General features: G+C 39.0%; 1 protein-coding gene across 1 annotated transcript; it reads left to right on the forward strand.

Annotated features, from left to right (window-relative positions):
* The first annotated feature begins 320 nt into the window (after nucleotides 1-320).
* Nucleotides 321-15,877, forward strand: LOC101852804. Its single transcript, XM_005109949.2, has 4 exons — nucleotides 321-522; nucleotides 6,237-6,442; nucleotides 7,209-7,361; nucleotides 9,656-15,877. Exons 2-4 carry the CDS (start codon nucleotides 6,238-6,240, stop codon nucleotides 10,051-10,053), a joined length of 756 nt encoding a protein of 251 aa, XP_005110006.1. The 5' UTR covers nucleotides 321-522; nucleotide 6,237; the 3' UTR covers nucleotides 10,054-15,877.
* The last annotated feature ends 7,668 nt before the right edge of the window (nucleotides 15,878-23,545 follow it).

A 23,545-nucleotide genomic window follows, 5' to 3' on the forward strand; every position in this document is an offset into this window, starting at 1 on the left:
TAATGTAGTAAAAGATAACGTTATATCAGAGAGTTTACTATTACTGTAAACCCTCTCTGGTTATGTATGTATTATGTAAGGAGCGTAGATCTAGATCGAGTGAAATCGGGGACGCATTATATATATTCTATAACGTAACTCACAATTGGCATTTGTGAGGTGGATGATCCGAGAAGAAAAGAACTTCAATGTGATTAAAGACCATAAACGACTTAAAGCAACTTTATGAATCAAAGAAAATTAACTCAAACAAAGAGTGTACTACAGATTACGGTACTGGTGGCTTATCCTTTCCCTTCACCGTACTAAGTCACGTGATGACGTTAACGCCATTTTACACGGAAGTAAATAATGCAGAGGTTATAACAGTAAATCGTTTTCCACTATTGATCGACTGGCTACGCCTCTCTGATATAACTGAAGTGAACAATATCGGCAGCAAGCATATACGTAGACTATTGTGACAACAACAGTACGACTGACGTATGCTTAAAAGGTGTTTTGTACAAATTTCACACAAAGGTATGACTGAAGGAAGGGAAAGCTAATTCAATCATTTTCATATACACGCACAAATCACAAACTGTACACAGTGTAACACAGTACTGTCCGTCAATACTGTAATCTAGATTCTAGATCTAGATCTATCTAATATCTAGATCTAGATCTAGATCTACTATTCTACTGTAGATCTACAGATCCAATGACACACTATTTTGAGTCAAATTGTTCATCAACTTGTTGACTGTTGTATCGTTGTTGTCAGTTCAGTTATCAGTGAAGGCCACCTCTATTCTCACCCGGGGAATAGTGCAGGCGGGTCTTTTGGCTATTCTCACCCGGTGCGCATTCACAGTTATAACCTAGATCTAGGCCAACCAATTTTGATTTCACCCTAAACCACAGAATTCTACACTGTGATGACAGAAAAATTGTAGAATTCTGTGCCGTGAACAAACGTTCCATTACTACTGTTAGCCTACTAAAAGCGTTGTAATTTTGTCTGTGGGCAGTGGAGAGAGAGAGAGAGAGGAGTAGCGCGAGAACTTCCGGGAAAAACAAAACAGCGACCCGCGTAGTTCGGCTCGATTCGAAAAATTAAATAGCCGTAGCATCTTTGTAGTCAACCAAATTAATTTACTTTTGTGTTTTAACATTCATTTTTTAACTTTGTTTTGGTCAATTTGATCGTCCACAACGATAGACAGTATTCAGAAAGAGATAGAGAGAGAGAAGAGGGGAGGAGTAGATCTTGCGAGAACTTCCGGGCAAAACAAAATGGCGATCCCCGTAGTTCGGCTCGATTCGAAAAGTGAAATAGCCATAGCATCTTTGTAGTCGATAAAAGTAGCTAACTTTTGTGCTATAACGTAATCTTTTCTTTGCCTTTATCCATTTGATCGTCCACATCGATAGAAAGTATTCCGAAATTAGAAATTAGGAAAAACAGATCTTGTTTCACACCGTGAGAATAGCCTACGGTGGCAAGTCTCACCCGGGGTGAGAGGTCGATCGTATTTCTATTCTCACCCCGGGTAAGAATAGCCCCACATCCATCAGTGAATGTCAGTTTGTCAAAATAAAAAGGCCGGCACTATTTCTCCGAACGTTCGGGAAAATAAAGCTGGGCACTATTTCTCTGAACGTTCTGAAAATAATGCTGGGCACTAGATCTATTTCTCCGAACACTCTGAAATCACATCCTTTCCCGCAAATTTCGGATATATATATATATAGATCTATAATTATATTATAGGCCTACCAAAGATTGTTCGTATACAATATGGTTCAATCGGTCCAAAAAATGTCCGCAGTAAATATTTATATATAAAGAAATGCTACAGTTCCAAACAATTTTTCGCTACAGATATAATGAGATATGACGTGTTGCCTATGAAGGGTGCTGCTCTTAAACTTAATAATGTGTTGTGTTCACTCGTGTGCTGTCTAGATATAGATCTAGATCTATGGAGGATTATTAATGACGACACACATAGAACAGGCATATCTGCGTTTGTCGCGTCCGCGACCAATCAATCGTGGCTCGATTTTTTGGCATTTTTTGGTCCCCGAATTGGGGAATAAAAGTCAAATAAGCGTTCACTTAGCTTCACTTCGTCTCTTTCTCACTTGTTGGCATCACCACGTTGATTTGTTGAATACGTTACATTTACATACGATTTGTATTGCTGTTCCTCTTTTATTTTTCCCTCTTTGTGGTGCTTTATTTTGTTGGTGTGTAATTTTTTTTCTTGTTTTATTGTTCTGATGTGTTGGTTTTCTATTAATTTTTTTTTTGTCGGGGAAAAAGGGGGGTGGGGGGTGTTGTATAGTGTAATGTCATTTAATTTGATGTTCCTACCTTCATTAGATTCTATATAAATGTGTTATGTTAGAGTGTTCCACCAAAACCGATTACATGTAATGACACTGGCAGGCCCCTTGTGTGTGATTCCATAATTTACATGTAATATCCTGTACTTTTTAAAAATTACGCACATTTAGGGTTAAAACTAGGGCTGGATTCTGCTCGGTTAATCAAAGGCTTGCAAAGCAGCAGGCGTCTTGCGCTAGAGTCTTGCGAGCAGGCTTGTGGTTTGATTTGCCTCCCGCTTGCTACCGGAGGGAACTTCCGGTGAGTTGTGACTCGCGGACAGTCCTACTGTACTGTGTCGTGACGTCGCGAACTCTCGTGGCAGTGGGCTCAGTACACATTACAGAAGATTCTCTGGTTATTTGCGTTGAGAGGCTTGCACCAAAAGTGCAAGATCGGTTGTTGTTTTTTCATAGTTCGGTTGTAAAAAACAAAAAGCTCTATTCAATGCACTTAAAAATTAATATTGGATCGGCTATTCTTATGATGTTAAGGCCTGTTTATTTTTAATGTGCACGAGCCAAGCGCTTAATCGTCGCACGCAAAAGACCTCAGTTCAATTCCCGTATGGGGAGAAATTTTTACTGAGAATCTCCGTCTTTCTGCTGGGGCGTTCATTGTTCCCTCTCAGCCCAGGTTGGCCCTGACATTGGGTTGAAGTAGGCCTAGCCCGTCTCCTAAATGTTCTGCATTATGTCACTGTGAGTGAAACACATCTACAAAATAGGTTATATACATACGATACAAAAGCCAATCACAACAACCCCTGGAGTTTTCCATTTTAGGGTAATCTAAGTCAACTTATTCTTATTACTACCAGAAACCTAGGTCTCTGTTACTACAATACCACGCTCCCTCTCACTCATCCATTCGCTTAGCTGATCAACGGCGGGAAGTTAAAAATAACTTCAGCTCTCTACGCCTTGCACCAAAACAAGCCCAGCCTCTCCCTTCCTCCATGGTTCAAAGTTCACACAGCGAGCAGTACTGTCTTGCTGTTTGAACACATCGGACTGTCTTGTCGCCTTCGAGACGGTCCTACGCGTGCCGCTCGCTCGGTGTATCGAGACAGTACAAGTCAGCAGGTCAGGTTTGGAGCTTGTCCTGGGGCAAATCTCTAGGCCTAGCGCAAATCAGTACTGTGTGAATTGTGGGGCCTGTGGCAGCGGACGGGACTTAAGGCTTGCGCAGGCCTTCGATCAATCGAGTAAACTACAGCGCCACGCCGCGCAGTGACTCTGTGGGCGAGATCTCTCACTCTCCCCCTCTCTTTTTCTGACGTAAGTGGCTTCGCGGATTGCAAGCAGGGTGGGGATGATGAGGGGGCCTGACACGAGTGGCTTCGCGGATTGCTAGTTGCTGTGGACTTGAAGTTTAGACTAGACCAAGGAGGTTACATTTTGCGCTAGACTCAACTTATCATGCTGGTGATTTGATTTGATGACTTGACCTAGTGATTTGAGGCTTGTGACTTGAACTAGGGGCTTGTGAGCACGAGCGGGTTTGCTACCGGGGTACAGCCCTAGTTAAAACAGCCAATCTTCTTCGGACAGGCGGACACAAACCCTTATTTTTGTTAATTTTTGTGGTTGTTTATGGGCTGTTCTAATTTTGATTTCATTCTGTTGTGAAACCTTTCTTTTTCACGTTTTTACACTAATCTAAAGATCTCTAGACAAGCTCGTGAAAATTGAAAAAGATCTAGACCCAAAAATTTGCTCCTTCCCAGACTTCGCAGAATGGCAGAATGAAAGTTGGCACCAAACTCTCGCAAATAGGCAAAAAATCACAAGACCGAAAGCCGGAAACCGTTCGGAGAAATAAAGATCGGCACTATTTCTCCGAACGTTCGGAGAAATAGTCACTTCGAAATAAATAGGGAGTGATACCGGTAACCGGAAACAAAGTCACGAAGTATACAGTACAGACCCGAGAGGAAATCTTGGCGTTTTTTTGGTAGTTCCCATTCCCACCCAGCAATTGTTATTCGCCAGTTTTGGCCTCAAGAGTAGGAGCGTTTCAGGGGGGCCCCCTGACCTAATAAAAATATGGTGAGGGGTTTCAGGGGGGCCCCCTGACCTAATAAAAATACGGTGAGGGGTTTCAGGGGGGCTTGCCCCCCCTGAAGCCTGAATTTTCCTTTAGCAGAAGTAGGCTAAGAAGAACAATTTGAACGTGCGAAACATATGGAAATTGACCTAGATCTAGATCATCCCCTTTCAAACCCCAGATCATTCGTAACTCCAAGAGCGTCTAAAAAGGTTATTCGAATGGGCGTAACTACTCGTAATGTTTTATCCGCTTCCATGAGAGGGGGTTATTCATGTGTTCGTAACACTTTATAAATATAGAAAGCTATAAAAGATAAAGCGTTATTTTAATCATCGATTAACTCACTAACACGGTGTTTCAGGAAAACCCACATTTCCAGGCCCGCTCGCTGTACACCTACAGTACACGCTGAGTGACCCCAGCGGCCTGCCTGAAACGTCCGACGTAATCAGTTGCTGATAAGATTCGCATCTCAGCACAGACGCACGACAAGAGTTAATGTCCAGTTATTAGATCTAGATCTTTCTCAACTGGCCATCCCTGCATCATTAGTTAGTATTAGACAGAACAAGCGAGTTGAGTTGACCTTGCCTGGGGCAATGTTAATTTTATGTCGACCAATGAGACTGCGCGTAGCAATCACACACTCTTGGCTTGCTGGGGGAAGAGGCCACGGTTGTCAATTTTGTGCAATGTGATTTAGAAAAAGAATTAATAATTACAGAAAAACTATTATTACCACACAACAAAATGAAATTAAACATGTGGAATGGTGAAAGTGAAAGTAATGATGATACTGTAGTGGTGGAGGAAAGACCCTGAGTTGTGGGTTACCGTGTACTTAGACACTGCCATTGGGCAATGAGAGCACAGTCTTTTGACTCACTTAGAAGCTGAGTCTGAATAAAAAAGCCATTTTTTTTCAGACCTGAATCCGAATAGATAAAACTGACTCAAGTCCAAGGTCAAAAATCTAATCGGGTAGGGTATTTCAGTCTTAGAGAAAACTCAGCGTTGTCTGGGGGGGGGGGGGGGTAGGTTTTCAAAAATTCACAAAATTTCAACCTCTCTCACCACATACACCAAATTTACACTAGACTACAGAAACATCAGATATTATAGTACAAGAACATGCAAAACAAATGACAGCTGGATTTAACTTTTTAGTGGACCCACCGTGTTTACATGTGTATTAATGATGTGCACTAGCCAAACAACACTAGGGGGTTTCAGGGGGATTTTTTTACTGTGTATTGTGGGTAGTTGGCGGGTGCTCTGGTGTGGTTTGCTCCTTCTTTCCAAACATCTATTAGATTGTCTTTATCTCCCCTCCTTCTTTTTTATGTTTGTTACTCTCTTGTAACACCTCTAATCTTCTGGCGCTCATATATGACCTTATGCAGTTGCGAGGGCTGCAAAACCTCTACTAAAACTAAAACCCTTACCGTGAAACCGCCATAATACAATCAGGCCTTGTATTTATTAACAAAAAAAAGATGTTTTTTCTGCACGAAGTGACATCACACAGTGGGAGATTTAGTGACAGCTGAGCCTGTGTCTAAAAGTGTTCATGAAGCAGATTGGGAAGGCTCTTTTTTATCTTTCCTGGGCTTTGCATAATTTAAGCTCTGACTGATAGCACGGCAGATTCTATTCTCATCGCATTTTGATGGCCTCAAGAAGACTGCATAAAACTTATAAATAATGAACGTACACATGCAGTGCCTCCAGGAGGGATGTCGAAATAAGACCCTGTTGCTCAGATTTATTTTCTTGTTTTTACAAAGTTCCGACCATTGTCTATTCCCAGAATGACTGTGTGGCAAAAGCAGAGTCAGCCGTACAAGGTTGGCTTCATTGGGGTCGTGGCAGGGGCTCTGCTGTTTGTTGTGGGATTCTGCACCCCGTCATGGGTGAGCTTCACCGGTATGGGCATATCGCAGAGCATGGGTCTCTGGCAGATATGTACCATTGACCTCTCGGTCTGTACCATGTCGGTTAGCTCTGACAACCCAGGTTTGTGAAATGTTGTTTAAAATGTCTGTCATAAATAAATTGGCATGTTGCTCTCACAAGTCCTATTCGTGGTCTTTTTGACTTCGTGAAAAAAATGCTGCTGGATTTGAACAATTTTCTTAAAGATTATTTTAGCTTTGAAAGTCATTCATCATACTCTGAAGATCTGGAAATGAAATGTTTGCATTCTGGAGCATCAACTTTTAAATTGTAAATCTGTATGTCTTCATGACTTTGCTGATGAATGAAGTAAGTCCCCAATCTGTATAAAATTTTTCATCAGCCATGCCATAGCTATGGCATGATCGAAGTCTCTCTACTTTCGTCTTTATGACTTTATGGCATGTTGATGCGATACTGGATTTTGGGCAAACTGCGGCTCATATTGCCACCAAAGTGAGCATAATTCGAGACACATTATGATGTGCACCAGAAATTTTAACTTAGGAATGTCCGTGGTGTCGCACACAAGTCAATTAAAAAACAGCGAATTTAGATTAAATTCCCCGAGGATTTCTGTGCTTCACGTGGTGGTCTTGCTCCTTTAGGCAGCTTTGCAGTACGCATTGGTAACCCATTAACACTTTCAGAGCAAAAAGTTTTGAAACATTCCTTGCTGTCTCTTTTTCGTATTTAAAAAAAATCAGGGCTGTCTGTCAAGGTGGTCCTTAACGCATGTTGAAGTCTGTACATATATACTCAGTATTCTGATTATTTTAGAAATCACAATAAACAAACATGCAAGTTTGTGCTTTACCCCCCTCAGGTTTTCTGAAAGCTGTTCGGGCCTTGGAGTGTATCTCTATGTTCTTCGCTGTGGCTGCATGCATTGTGGGATTGTATAGCAACTTTATTCTCAAGACGAGGCTTGCAACAGATTTTTTTAACAAGAACATGGAAACTTCGGCAGTAGTGTCAGGTATGGATATTGTATCATATACAGTCGAACCTATGTAAAACGGTATAACACAGGTGGCAGTCAAAATGAAGAAAATTAATCATTCTCTTCCGAGGTGTAAACCGAGGCTGATCTCAAGCTTTAGACTGCAGCAAGGCTAACTCAAAGGGGTTTTGGTTTTCTTTTTTTTTTTAAAGGGGGAGGTAATGTAAGAACGTTTTTTTGTGTTTTGTTTTTTGGTTAGCTTTCTTTTTGTTGCTGATTTTGTACAAGGGTAAAATAAACGAAATATTATGTAAGTAAGACGATGTAGTCTGAGTGCTATGGTAAAACAAACACACGGGTTGCCACCACTCGGAGAATGAGCGACGCTTCTGTTGCAAGTTCAGGTCAACGTCCATTGTTACTTTGTTACAGATTAGGTAAACAAAACAGTGACCAGTCACTTCACACATGATTTTTGCATGAGTTGTGGGCGGGGCTTATAGGTTATGACGGATCACGCTTCCCTCACCAGCAGGTGAAAATGTATTGTCAGGCTTACCCATTGTTCAACTTGGGTAAACATTCTTTGGAGGGACTAACAATGATAACAGGTGAATGAATTATGACGGCCCATCCACAGCATGAGGCGCCGATTCAAAATTTATGACTAAGCGCGGGCAATAAGTGACCACGCCTGAGGCAGGTCAATTTGACAGTGGGGTAATAAAAAAAAAAGGTGTCCACGACCACGTTGGACAGGTGACCGTTTTACACTATTAATTTTTATGAAAAAAACACAAGGGGGAATGGAAAGTGGCCGTATTATACAGGTGGCCATCACGGCAGGTTCGACAGTATTTACTATTGTGTCAAAATTTTCTGAGAAGGGATCTAAACTGCAGTTTTTGTCTGGTTACAGGAGAATAGACAAAGTGGTGTACATAAATCAAATACATTTATTTTAGATTAAATTACTTCAATCCCACAAACTGTATGCTGATATGAGCTTTCTTTTTTTTATGCATTTACCAGCTACCATTCTTTTGTTTATCAGTGGGATAGACCTGCATGTTTGTCGACAATCGTCTGAAATCTGACAATAGCGACCCGATCGCGAGCCGGCCGATGCTATCGCTAGGCCCACCTGTATTAGGGCCTAGTCAATGTGCGAAGCGCGAGGCCTGGCCGACTGCCAGCGCCCCTTTTTCTCCCGTCGGATTTGTCAGCACTTTCGTTTTCGTGCCGACGTCAGCGTTTCCGACATAATTGTCAGAACCTGAGTAGAAATGTGAATACGAAAAAGGACGACGACCTAAATTATCTACTTTCAGTTTCGTGCTCGACCGGCCATTTTGAATTTCGTTTGTTTAATGTTTACTGATTGTTCAGATCATGTGGATTCTTTCAAGTCCAACTCACTTGTTTTAAGATAATAGAATCTAGATCTAGATTTATATAGATCATGTATAGATCTCAATGGAGGATTCATATTCCAATTCTATTGTGTCAAACCCTATCATAGGTTGTGCTGTAATATTAATGTTGGTAAAAAGCATTTCATCAGGTGCGGGAATTATTTATTATTTAGAATCTAGACTCAGCTGAGTCCCTCTGTTCGGAATCGGATGCGGATTTCTAGTTCAAGGCCTATTCCTATTCCGTTGTTCTACAAGATCTAGATCTAGATTTATTTAGATTACTAGATCTATATGGAGGATTCATATATTCCAATTCTATTGTGTTATTGTATCAAACCTTACCCTATTATATAGCAATTTAGATGTAGGATGCTCCTTGTTTGTTTTGGAGTGTGGTTTTTTAATTTTTTAATTTTGGACTTGTTCTGGCCTTTTTACATGAGGCCTGTTGCAGGTTCTTTTTAATTTTTAGGGGTAGGGTTAGGGTTAGGTCTCTTCTTTATTATGTTTGTTGGGGTGGTCGCTCGTTACTCGGAAGTCCTTCCTTATGACACCCACAAAAGCTCTTATGGGGGGGGGGGGGGTGAGAGGGGTTGCGCAAAATTTTCAGACAATCTGGTTGAGGCTCACATGCAGGTCTAGTGGGAGGAGGGTTACCCCACAGATTATTTTGTTTGACTAGGTGATGAGACTGTGTTATTTTTCTATAAAGGAATATGGCGCTATTAACAATTTTAAAAGCATAATCAGATGTTGTTAGGGTGATAAATCATATTTCAGTTACTTGCAAAATTATAATGAGACTTTTTTTCTCCTTTTTTTTGCTCTTTTACATGTATGCATTATCCATTGGTTGTTATAAAACTCTGTGGACTCTTTTTTATCCTTCCTTTTTCCCCTTCTGCTTCCTAGTGATCTTTGGATCGTTCGGGCTGGTTATCTTCGCCACGCAGATCCACAGCTACCACAGTAACATGATGAACAATGTGTCATGGGGATTTATCCTGGTTTGTGTGGCCACCACCCTCCTGGGACTGGGGGCTTTCCTCATGCTCATCTCGCACAAGATCCGCCTGATCGCGCTCCAGGACCGCTTCGCCCACCGTCATTTGGAGAACTCGTTCCACACTCAGGTGGATTTCCCGGATTACGTTTCCGAGGGCTGTGACAGGCACGCGTACATTTCACCGTACGAGTACGACAGTCACATGGACTACGGTCCCCCGGCTTACGAGACTGTGGTGAACTGTATCCCTCAAGACGAAGTCGCACCTCCACCCTACGCAGAGGTTGCAAAACTGCCAGAGTGATTCAAGCAAGTTGGAGTGATGTCAGAGACGGTGATTGTTGCTCTGCTGTGTTCAGCAGATATACCGTGTTCATATATAATATTCATATATATATATATATATGTCTGTGTCTCTCATTACTGCAGCTCTGGTTCGGACCTCACTGAAGGAAACTTCCTACCTTCACTGGCATGTGCCCATCTTATTAATTCAGACGTGATATAGGATATGTATATGTGTCACATCATGGTGGAGTGGGGCGCTCGTCAATGGTAGAGCACATGGAGCTATTGTTACATTTAAGCTCGTTAATTTGACTTGCTAATGATGAGAGAAAAAAAAGACTTGTTTACATTGAATCGAAGATGAGATATATTTTGTCATTGAAGGAAGTTCTGGACACCTTGTGTCAGAGGTAAAAATCAGGGAGAAAAATAGCCACCAAAGTTTGATGACTTCCTAAACTGTACTTTTCTCAGAAACTGCAAATTTACATTTTTTGTGCTGCTGTTCAATGTTTTTCAGTAAAATTCACTCAGAACTGTGTTTTTCCAGTGAACATAATACTTATAGATGTATTCAAGTTCCTAAAAATGTTGATTTGTTCGATTTCATTATTTGGACAAGTGCTTGATTTCACCATGATGCTACACATTTACATGTTACTTGTGCAACGTCTAGCCTTGTGTAAAATCTCCAGATGTATGTGCCTCTATCACCATTGTTTATGCGCACCATCAAAGATTCACTCATCAACAAAGAAAAAGAAAAAACGTTAATCACTACTCTACCATTTCACAATTGAGACAGAAATGTGAAGCATTCTATAATTACAGTGACACAGGAAGTCTGCTGGTAAGAATGAGAGATCTGATTTCATGATGGGATTGTCTTTGTCTTCAAGAGATTGATGAATGATACTTTGATTTGGATTTTCCAATGTTCGGCTGTGACATATATGCTGCTCGTATCTTGTATTGAAAACACAAGTGGCTTCAAGTTTACTGTGGGGCTTTGTCCGGTTTGTGTTGAATTTTTTTGTTTTTAGAGAGAAGATGACTACATTTTCTTACAGTTTTGTCCAGTTGCTTCAACAACAAAAAAGTCAATGTTCTGAGAAAAGTGTTACTACATGATAATATTTCTCTCAGTAGATTTTGCAACTGGCCTCTTTTTCTTTCAAGATGAGAATGAATTCAGTCTCTGACATCCTTTAAAATGTCTAATTGTTTACTTCATGGGTGTTATTCAAATAGTATGCTCATGTATATTATATCATGCCTGGATTTTTTTCTCTCTTAAACTAGAATTAAATACATTATAGGTTTGGTTTTTTTTAACCCACATATGATGCAAAAAAGCTATGATCAGCAAATATATTAGAATATCTTGAAGCATGCAGATCTTCTAACTCAAAAGAATGCAAATATTGTAGTTGCTGGCTTCTAACTAACGTATATATGTTCCAACATTGACTTCTTGACGTTATATCTGTGTTAATTCTTTTCAAAATGTTTTCCAAGCTTTAAAATTAATTTATTGTAAATATTTTAAGATGACATATCAGTGTTGAAGCTATTATCCATCGTAGTCAAATGGCTATTGATGGCTAAAATGAGTTGGTTTAGTCAAACTTCATGATTTTAAAAAAACATTCCCAAATTCTCTGTCCATGCTGAGACTTGAATAGCGCTCTGCCGTCCTGTGACAGAAACTATTATCAATACTAAATTTTGATGAATTCCATAGGAAGAGATTCGTAATGCAGGTTATGTTCAACAGAAGATCAACAACCAATTAGAATGTGCTGGGGGATTGAAGTGGATCCAAATGTAAGTTGTTTACAAAGTTAAGAAAAAAAAGAGTCTGCTTTTGTCACATAATGAAAACCCGTGTAGCCACCAAGTACTGAAGTTAACTCTGATGCCTTTAAAACAAATGTGAAAATGTTTTTAATAATTTTCCTTCACTTTATTCAACATTTGACTTCCTTTGACGTTTCCTGATACTTCCAAATCTCAACAATATTTTTAAAGAACAGTTGGGTGGTTTATAAGGGTTTGTACTGTATTTTGATTTGTGAGCAAGACTAATTTTATGACTTGGCTATGGTCATTAATTTTTACGCCAAGAATTAGTTATATATGAAGACTTTCCCAACGTGTGGTTGCCAGCCTTTTTGTCTGTAATGGGTGGGTGTGTTCAAGAGTGTTTGTCTGAGGGACATAACTAAATTGCTCACGACGTTGAGACAGTATTGATGTTATTGTTTTGTCGTTTTACGCCAGGAATGTGTAATATTGTTATTGTTTTGTGGCGAGGTGAATGTACTGCAGGAAGTAACCTTCCACCTTAATCAAGCTGAATACAACCCATGTATGACGGTGCTCTATTGTTTTGTAGGCACTCGAGTTTGTTGTCACGGCTGATGAGATGGAGCACTCCTCGCAGTCTCCTTTCATGACGATAATTTTGTTTTTTTGTACATAATAATTTCTCAACTGTTTTCGTAAATCATCGAATATGGTGGAATACATAGTGCGGCCAGTGTGTCGCATCTGTTTGCTGTTGTGCTTACATGGCCTGCCAGCTCTGTATGACGTCGGTGCGGCTCACAACCGTACAGACTGACGCTGGTGTGAGGGTCAGATGGACGCACTACCAAACCGAGCCGTCTATCTCATTCAGGGAATATTGACCGATGTGGAATCCCTTTGAAATATATATTTTTGGTTTATTGTATATCTTCTATCAAATGAGAGTTCAAGGTTTTTTTGTGTTTTTTTTTTGCCCCTGTTGTTTTCCTCAAAAGATTTTTTATTATGTAAGTAATGGAAGGGGCTGTATAAGATAAGAGATACTAGATCCTTTCATCTTACTCCTTTGTGTTGGTAGTTTTAATTTAAAAGATTTTTTTATGACTGTATCTTCCTAATTAAGCAGGCAACCCCAGGGGAAAACTTCCTCATCTCTAGAAGTAGGCTAGCTTTCAAACTCTCTAATAAAATTCTTTTAAAAATATTTTTTTCCAAGACAGTTGATCTCTCTCTTATTGTTCGTAACACTAGCATTTCTTTATGGCTTTGGCTTTGTTCAGCAATTTTCTTAGTCTTGTTTTGTCTTAGGGCCGTTTTCTTTGCCCTGTGTTGTGGGTTTTTCTGCTAGCCTCACACTTATTGCAGTCAGAATTAGTTCAGTATCAACATTCATATCCTCTGATACTCAAACTGGATCAGAATCGTGTCCTCGACAGAGAAATTGTCACCCAGACAGGTCCAGGAAATGTCACTCCCTCTCAGTTATTTAGAGCTACTCTTCTCCCTCCAAGAGCTAACATTGACAACACACTTCATTGAACATCACAGCAACTGCTGCAGACCTGCCCTTATCACTACATGGCATTGGACGGAAGGATGAGAGCCCAGTTGTTTCAGGATCAATAACAAAACAAAATTCTATAATTTTAAAATAATATTCAGAAACTTTCATAAACCACCAATTTTTAGGGAAGGAAAAATATTGGTACAGCACAGAGCGACTTATTCATATAATGTAAGATCCCTATCAACAGTGCAGGGAACAGTTGAAAGTCTCTGTTATTCTAGGTTGCTCTAAAGACTTTACTTAGACCTCGGTTGATTTTCTAAATACTGTAGTTTATTTTTTCTTGTTAGCAAATTTTTCTGGCCCTGCTATTTTGTTTCAATTTATTATTTGTTCGTCTGATTTAAACCAAAAGTAGTCAAAGAAATGCTAGTTTTGTTTACACCAATATATATGGTAGAAGAGGGTTTTCCTGACACGTAAAATGACAATGATAAGATGTATTTTGTACCAAGCAGGGATATTATTAATCATAATTAATGGCCACATTTTGGTGTCGTTATGTGCACTGTATAGTACTCTATACATCCTTCTTTGTATACATGCATATATACGAAGTAATGTAAAGATAAGCACTGTAACTTATTTCATGTCACTGGGCTCAAGATGGTTTTGGCATTATCAGATTTTTTGGTATATTTTTGTTGAAAAAGGTTTCCTTCATGGCCTTCTCCAATTAAATTTTTTTTTTTACCTAGGCTTTACAGATACCGAGGTTTTAGTGATGCATGTGACTTTCATTATATAAACATATAAATACTGTGAAAGCCCTGAACTTGCCAAGTGACCTGATTTTTTCCCTAATTTTTCACCTTTCTAGCAAATAGTGATCACATGGTGTTCGATAATGATTTAATTCTGTTACTCCTCATATCAAAAGTCTGGAGTGTTTATTGTTTTGTTTCAAATTTTATTTTTTATCTTCTATATATAAAAATAAATTATAGAATTTGGCTTCAAAAACAAACCCAAGTTTTGCCAGCATATTGGGATGTTAAATAATTTTTCATAATCTGCTATGTAAAAGTCAAAGGATATTGAAAACAATTATGCTGAAAATTAACAAAGGTCAAGGGTGATGCATAAAAGAATTTGAATAAAATATATGCAAAATGGGCCAGAAGAAAGTATAGAAGAATGATGGTACACGCCCCAACCTTTCACGTATTGCACAGAGAAAGTAAAATAAATAAATAGCAGACAGTCAAATTTTCAGATAAATGTTTTTCAGTACATCTAGGTTTTATGTGGTAAAGCTTTTGATGCAACTTAACAATATGTACCGTATAAATAGAAATTTTTCCATTCTGCCCCGGTAGTACAGAATAAGATATTGACTACACAGTCTTTGTTGTGGTCCATCAATGTTTGATTATGACCATTGACCAATAAACATTGAATATCTCTGCAGAGGAGAATTTTTCATAGATAAATAGAAGGGGGAAAAAAGATTAAGATGACTTGTGGCTTTTTTCTATGAGTATGGGCTATGGCCAATGTGATCAATTCTGGCAGGGAAGATTACTTATTTCACATTTTGAGCCTTCAAAGGCTACACAATACTAAATTTATTTATGAACTTGAAAAAAACTACTTCCTTGAAATGTTGTTCTTTGTCCTTTAAAAAGGAAACAAGACCATAGCTCTCCCGTGGGAATGCGAAGACAGTGGTTTGAGCTGGTGGGCTGGAGTCTCGTTTTTAGAAGAGAGTACAGTAGCTGGTTTTGGTTTGTTTTCTCTCAGTTTTACCAAAAGTGATACATATATGGTTGTTAATTTGTTTTATTATTAAAACCAGTTCTGTGTTGTTTTTATTATTTCTGTTTAGTCAATTATAAAGTGACATTTTTATCACAAAAATTATGTGCAACAGGTCCAAACTTCTTTCAAGTTTCAGATTTGGAGGTGTAGACCTACACTTATAAAAATGGCTGATGTGTTCTGGATTTGTTCCAAGTTATCGGGTGTCATGTTGTTTGTCAGTGTCAATTCTAAATATGATCTTGGTTCAGAAATGATGCGGACATTTGTTTGTATGACTAGATCTATATAATGACAAATTAAAAGTAAAATCTGTTCAGGCATTATTTCAGATGATTTTTAAAGTATCTTTGCATTGCTCAACTACTTTTTTTTTTCGAAAGGACATAGTTTTTTACTGAGATTTTCTTGTATTGTTTCATTATTATCATTACTTTTAGAAATAACTCTGTGTTTAAGACATTTTTATTATCAGCTTATTATGAAACTGTGGTAAATAATGCAGGGGTTGTGTTCTTCCGTTTTTTTGTTCTCCTCTCTCTACCAAAACCTGTTTTACTTTTACTGTCTTGTTATCATGTACCATATTGTACAAAGAAAATGCCTGGTCGGTCTTTCTTTTTGTATAATATCAAGAAATGTTACTGTAATTTGTTTATGAAATAAACTTACACATTGTAGATTTTGTGTACATCATTAACTTTTCTGATTTCTTCATGTGTATTTTTGCAGCAGGGCAGTGCCAGTACTGTACTTAATTAATAGTATTGTTTATCTGTTTACCGTAGTCATTTATGCTACAGACCGTAGACCGTGGGTGGTTGGCGGGTGCTCTGGTGTGGTTTGTTCCTTCTTTCCTATCAAAAATCCATCATCCTTATCTTTCCTCCTTTTTTAGTGTGTAGGTTACTCTCTTGTAGCACTTCTATTCTTCGGCACTTTTATGACCATATTGTGTTGCAAGTGCCGTAAAACTCTTACGAAGAAAAAAAAAAAGACCGTAGCCCAATGGACCTGAGCACACACACCTGAGCGTGACTACCTTCACCTTTCCGCCTCAGTGTACAGTCATGTATCTAGCAGTCGACGCACATGAGCTGAGGTAATATAGTTTCTGGGCGACAGGGCTGAACAAAGGGTTGTTTGTTTGAGTAAAGAGAAGCAAACCGACATGATAACAGTCATTTAGTGTAGGGGAAAAAAACAAGACAGGACAGACAAAGAACCGAGGGAAAAAAACAAAGTTGCGCCTTCTGATCACCAGCTGAAAGGGTTAAATATCCTATAATAAAAGACATGCTAACACTGCTCCAAGACAAAAAGTGTCTGTAGTTGGTGCAGACAGAGAGCAAGGTGTTAGGTCAGGCTTTCTACACACAGGTTGTTTGTGTTTGGGTGGTCAGTCCTGTCTCAGAACAGACAGGATAGAGACTGCTTGTATTTGCACTATGATATTTTTGTCTTAGACTTGAAATGTTCTATTTCTTTTTAGTAAGCGTTTCGTGGCACTTGTGTAACACAAGTAGGTCATTTAAGTGCCAATGATTACAGCTATTATAAAGAGTATAGTCTATGCTTGCTGTCGAGCGGGGATATGCGTTATACAAATGCTATTATTTATTATTTTTATTATTATTATTATAAGAGAGTAACAAACACAAAAAGGAGAGATAAGGACAATAGATGTTTGATAGGAAAAAAGGAGCAAACCACACCAGAGCACCTGCCAACTACCTGTGTCATAGAAAAGAGACGCGTGAGAAAAGGTTTTATATACAAGAGGGGAAGGGATTGAAAAAGGCAAATTTTTTCACTTAACCTTGGGTTTCGAATTTTCATTTGAAGAATTTTTCCATTCTTGTTCAACAGCTTCATATTTCCTATTGTGCTTTGAGATTTACATTATATTTATTACATTTTCTGTCACTGCTGTTTTGCACAGTAAGTAAAGATTTACCTTCACCAACACTACTGGTATAATGTAATGCCGGCCCAATTTGGATTAACATCCATCTTTTTCGTCAGTGGCAAAGAAAAAAAAAATGCAGAGATACAGTCAAACCTGCTCTTCTTGTCTAACTCTTACCGTGACCTGTTCAAGATGGCCGCCTACACAAATGATCAATCCCCCACCCCCTTGTTGCATTTTTCTACATCATTCTAATCTAAAGACAGAGGAAAGATGGGGACAACACTTGTCCTCTGCTACTTTCAAGGGGAAACAATCAGATGGTTTGGACATGTGACACGTATGGCACCTCACCAGCCTGCCTACTACAGAAAAATATCAGGGTACAAGGCTAGAGGAAGACCAAGAAAGACCTGGATCGAGGGTGTACATACAACATTCCACCAAGCCAGGCCATCAAACTTACTAGAGACAAAAAGCTCTTTCTCCCCTCGACGCCCTAGAGGTACAAGAGCACAGATAAAGTAAAGTAAAAAAAAGTGTTATAATGACACTGCCCAATGCTTCTTCTATCTATCTGTCTAAGACAACCACTTTTCTCCTCGACTGGGTGGCTGTCACGGACAATTTCACTTGTATATTTGTTACTGTGGCAAGCAACCCAAGTCCAAATTTTGAAAGTTTGAGAGTTAAAAAAATGTTTTTTGTAACCTCCCAAAGTTCCAGTAAAGATACACCTTTCAACATCACCAAAATGCAGTCTCTGCTATAAAAAGTAGAGGAGTTACAAATACAAGAGAGTAACAAACACAAAACAGAGGGAGAGATCAAGACAAAAGATGTTAGACAAAAGGAAAGAAGGAGCAAACTACACCAGAGCACTCACCAACTACCTCCTACAGATTCATAACAACATTAACACTCACACAAAAAGTCAAAGAAGACAACGTAACCCTTTGAAAACAAACTGAAAACATTTTCGAACAAGCGAACAAGTTTAATCAAAGATATTTTCAAAAATTTCCAGAAAATATAATTGCAAAATGAAATGAGCACTTCTTTTTTTTAAACATAGTACATACTCACACACACACATCTACACTCTCACACACACACACATCCTCTCCTCCACACACATCTGAGTACATAAACGTAATCTGTATAATAGTATGCTTGCACTCATTAACAAGCTCACAGTCACATGCATACAACATATAAATGAACAACAGTGGAACTGTAGATGCATATTGCGAAAGTTTGAAAGAATAAATTACACATGACTGGCATCTGCTGAGTAGCAGTTCGGCACTTCACTGTTGCAAACAGAAGATCTGAGTACAATTCCCAGTTGGTGGAACTTGTATAGAGTACCTCAATTTGTATTATAGGACACTGTAGATCCTCTTAGCACTGCTTTATCCTGATAAGAAAGGGTAAAGTCCGCCTCCTAAATGATCTAAATTGTGTTGATGTCAGAAAAACCGTTTACATTCAAAATAATGAGTCCCACATGGGTCAAGGGTACTATTCCAGATTTGGTTGGTTTTGAATAGGTACAGATACTTGGTGTTCCACAGAAATGTTTAAAAAAACTTTTTTTACACTCTATACAGTGCAGTATACCGTATGCAGTTCATTATAGGTGTTCAAACATGTCCTTTAGTTTTAGTTAGCGCAGTTTTGTTTAGTTTTAGTAAGACTTTAACGGCACTTGTAACAATAAAGTCATATAAGTGCTGAAGATTAGAAGTGTTACAAGAGAGTAACAAACACAAAAAAGGAGGATAGAAGGATGATAGGAAGAAAATTTAGGATGGAATAAACTATAAACTTTATTGACTCATAAGCAAAAATTTTGGAGGACGTAAAACTCTTACGTACTGAAACTAAAGGACATAAACAAGAGCAGAGACATACAAAGATTCAGAAATAACAACAGCTGACTGCACTTTCAATGCTTTCAGTTGTCTAGGCTTGAATAGTTCACATGCTCATACTCATATGACCTCATGCAGTTGCGAGTGCCATAAAACACTTACCAAAACAAAAACAAAAAAATTATAGCTCAAAACCATTTTTGATTGTTTGCTGAGAGGCAAGCTGAAATTCGTAAGTCTAGTGTATAATAATAAATAGCCTACATTGTGCAGAGAGAGGCTTGACACTGAACTCAAATAAACTAGCAAAGAAATCAAAGTGTTTCATTTTTTTTTAAAACATGATAAGGAGCAAACTCACCCTTTAAAGCATGCAGAAGAAAATATTGTGCTGCAAAAACAAAGAGCAACCTCTGGATCCATGGGCTATTTAAGTTTTAGTAAGAATTTGGTGGAACTTGCAACACAATAGGGTCATATCATTTAAGTGCTGAAGATTAGAGTGAGGCGTTACAAGAGAGTAACAAACAGTGTACCTACCAACCACCCACATGGGCTACTTTTTTCTAGCAGGAATTTTTTAAGTACATACAAGGTACTGTTGGTGTTAGGGGGATGGTGACTGTAAAGAGAGTTACCCATTTTTTAGAAACAAAAAAAATTTGTCTACATAATAACCTAATATGCAGTAAAAGTACGAAGAGAAAAGGTTTTAAAAAATTAATAACTGAATCAAGAGGGCTTGACAGATTGTCGCTTCAGAAACTATTTAGTCCAAAGTGTACTTAAGTAAAGAGGCACTTTGGACAAAATAATTCTGAGGCTACGAGGTTACTCATCTCAAGTTCAGGAAGGACAACTATTGTCATGATCGTTATAAGATCTTATTGTGTAGCAGGTGCCGTGAAACTCATACTAAAACAAAAACCCGGAAGATAAGAGGTATTACGAGAGAGTAACAAACACAAAAAAGACCTGTCAACCACTCACGTGGGCTACTTTTTTCTAGCAGGAATTTTATAAGTAAATACAAGGTACTGTTAGTGTTAGGGGGAAGGTGACTGTATAGATAATTACTCATTTTTTAGAAACAAAAGAAGTTTGTCTACATAATATCATACATGTAAGAGTACGAAGAGAAAAGAGTTTTTTAAAATAAATAATGATTCAAGAGGGCTTGACAGATTACTAATCTCAAGTTCAGGAAGGACAACTATCATCCTGATCATGTCAAGTCAACATAGCCGTAGAATTATCTTGTCAGTTATGTGTTGGAAACTGATTACCATATTATGCACAGGTTGAATAAAGCCCATGATAAAATCAGGTACAGTAAAAAGGGGATAATCAACCCACTGTCAATCAAGCTATTTTTAGGGACATTCTTTTTATCTTAGTATTGTCTGCTGACTTTTATCTTTCATAATGTATTATACTATAAACAGAAATGAGACTAATCAGAACTGGTTGTTTTTTTTAAACATTGCAAACTGGCTTTTATCCCCTTGTGCATGTTTTAGTTTTAGTTTTAGTAAGAGTTTTACGGCACTTGCAAAACAATAAGGTCATAGAAGTGCCGAGGATTGGGTGTTACAAGAGAGTAACAAAAACAAACAAAAAAGGAGGGGTGATAGAGACGATAGATTTTTTTAATAGGCAAGAAGGAGCAAACCACACCAGAGCACCTGCCAACCACCCATTTGTGCATGTTTTATTACAAAATACCTAAGGAGTTCAGATAGTATGAGCAGCTACAACAATGTATGTAAGGTTGTTAATGCTCAAAATGTGGTAAACTCTTCTAGGCCACAATTCATCCCATTGGCCACAGCAGAAGCCACAAATCACATTTTCATTCTTATTTCTTCCTATTTCTCTTCAAGAAATATTTTTCTCTGAAGATCGATATATGAGGCATCTTGGTGAAATCGGGCGCTCATCAAAATAATGAAATCAAAGAAAACAGCATTTTTTTTGGCGGATGGGCAATTTTTTTCTAATTTTCTTTTTTGGGGATTTTACTGAAAACCATTGATTAAAGACACAAAAATGTAAATTTTTAGTTTCCAAGGACTCTCAGGCTATGGAAGTTACCAAAACTTGGTAGTCATTTTCTCACTAATTTTAACTCTGAAACTGGGGATCAAGGACTGGTGATGGGTCTCATTTAAATATTGAGAAATGCGTAAGTGTCTCAAACAGCTTCTCCCAATCCAGCCAACCGTACCTGCCCGTGGTGGTCCCTGTTTCCACTGACACGGCTCTGGTGAATGGCGAGTTGTTGGCGCCAACAAACCAACCCCCCCGTTTCCTAAAGGGGTTAAAACAACAGGGTGGGAGCAGGTGTGGCCCCACAAGGTGCAGGAGGCAGAACCCACTGATGCGTGGTAGACGCTATGCTCCTCACTAACACACCCCTACTCTCCCTTGAGTGGGTGTCAAATCTACCTAACACCTCTACTGCTTTTATCAACGCACCCTCTGTGGCTGAGAGGGTACCAGCCAGTTTGAGAGTGTCTGGGTGCAGGGGATGGACCGAGCGGAATGCCTGACTTCCTTTCTGACCGTGGACCTCTTAGTAAAGGCACAACGACCCAGGACGTGACGATCCAATGGCTTTCCCACTTGGCCAATACCTCATGAAAGATTAGAAAACTTTAGCCAGTAGCCATTGGTGGCGGGGAATGGGCAACAGGAACCCTACCGGAATTGCATGGTCACAGGGCAGTTAGGTCTTTCCAGTCTCTGAAATCCCCTTGTACCCTCTTATCCTCAACATGAATGGCCCCTTCTCAGGGTGGGCAGGCAGTCCACAGACACCCCAGTTCACAAAGCCATAACAACAACAACTCCGAAACTAGACAAGCCTGATCTCCTTCAATTGCAAATATTTCGACTTCTATTCAACATAGATGGATATTTTTTTCACAAACAGGAAGGCAAATGAACAGGCATTAAGATGATACCAATAACCCCATTAGCCCAAAAATTTACGAGCGCCTGATTCCACTGCTTCGTGACACATATTTGCATTGGTCCCTAGTTTTTAAACACACTTGACACAGCGGTTATGGAGCGCCCATTTAGTTTCGGCTGGCGCGAGGCAAGCAAGCCCGCGCTTCCCCAGGTCACGGGGTCATTTACCTGCGCCGCCGGGGATTTCCCTAATCAGCCGAATACCGGCAGCGCTCTTGTATTTTTTGCAAAGTTTACCAGCACCGTGAGCCAAAGCTAATGTAAGATGAATATTTTAATAAAGACCACGTAAATATTCAACATATTAAGGAAGAAAATGAAGAAATCGGAAGAACATGGTATGTTACACTTAAAAGCTGTGAAGTTCTCAAAAAGGGGACTTAATTTGATAAATGTGTCATGGGTAATCAATTATAAACATCAATTTAAATGTGATTGCCCCCAACGATTTCAATCAAATTTGCAAAAAGGACTGAGAACATAATGAAATTAGTACTGACAAAGGGGCATATGCACAAAGTTTCTGGATCCGTAATTATTCAGGTTTGAAGTTGATTTTTGCAATACTCTTGCTTTGCGACCTTGTTTTTTCATAGCGATATCCACGATACATGTAACTACAGAACAGATCCTTCCTTGCCGATACACTTATGAAAACACAACCTAAACACAAAATACAAAAAGAACACAATATTGCTGGATTGGAGGAATTATCTCATTTTTCCGCTGTAAGCTTTCGTCTTTTGATTGGTGGTGCACATGACAGAGTAGCTCAGGGTGGGTTTGGACGTGTTGTGACTGCATGATTGTTTTTACGTGTTTTTCTTTGTCTGTTATTGCTGCTACTGGTTTTTCCAGCTTGGCCACGGTTGCATGAATGAGCTCACCCCTTTGCTCACCATGGAAGCATTTTTGTATCCAAGGAACGCAGTGTTTCTCAAGGATGTGTTGTTTGGGGATGACCTTTTCTTTTGATTGATTTTGATTGAGTAGCACGTGTTTTACGGCACTATCGACTCAAGACCTTTTATTTGCCAAATATGATTCTGTATAAAGACATATATCGTGTGATGCATGACTGAATATGTGGTATTCTCTCTAAAGTGATTGGCTTTCCATGTGCAATTACAGTGTGGGTATCTTTGAAGGTGTCTTTTACGTGAACAAATTTCTCTCAGAACAATTAATGTGGTGTCTATTATGCTTTGATTTCGTGTACATGCAACTGTTCCTTTTGTTAAAAATGATGCTAGCTGTCTGTACACATGGGCTGTGATGTATTTATAGCAGTGGTTTCCTATAAATGAACGGCGGTGGTAGGCTTGTGGTGTGATGTTGTGTTGTTTGAGGATGTTATCAAATTCAGAGCAGGCAGGACTTGACCTTGGAATAAGCTCCTCAAACTCTAACTCTGACAGCTGATCATGTACACTAGAACCCTCCCTCTCAAATCTCTCTGCTTCTTGTGGATTATCTGACAAAACCTGACAGCCCTGTAACAATTGAATGTCCCCCTCTGTTTTTTCAGCCCTCATTCATTTTTTTGCCGTAGATATGCACATTTTGTCCTATTCCAGGCGTGCAATTTTCCATAGATTGATGTGCC

Source organism: Aplysia californica, unplaced genomic scaffold (genome assembly GCF_000002075.1).
Source record: "Aplysia californica isolate F4 #8 unplaced genomic scaffold, AplCal3.0 scaffold00834, whole genome shotgun sequence".
Lineage (NCBI taxonomy): Eukaryota > Metazoa > Mollusca > Gastropoda > Aplysiida > Aplysiidae > Aplysia > Aplysia californica.

Bases quoted from the DNA above. Each gene is read 5' to 3' on its own strand.
- LOC101852804 (XM_005109949.2), top strand. From the start codon at position 6,238: ATGACTGTGTGGCAAAAGCAGAGTCAGCCGTACAAGGTTGGCTTCATT. The intron at 6,443-7,208 runs GTTTGTGAAATG...TACCCCCCTCAG, and splicing joins GGTTAGCTCTGACAACCCAG to GTTTTCTGAAAGCTGTTCGG. The intron at 7,362-9,655 runs GTATGGATATTG...TCTGCTTCCTAG, and splicing joins AACTTCGGCAGTAGTGTCAG to TGATCTTTGGATCGTTCGGG.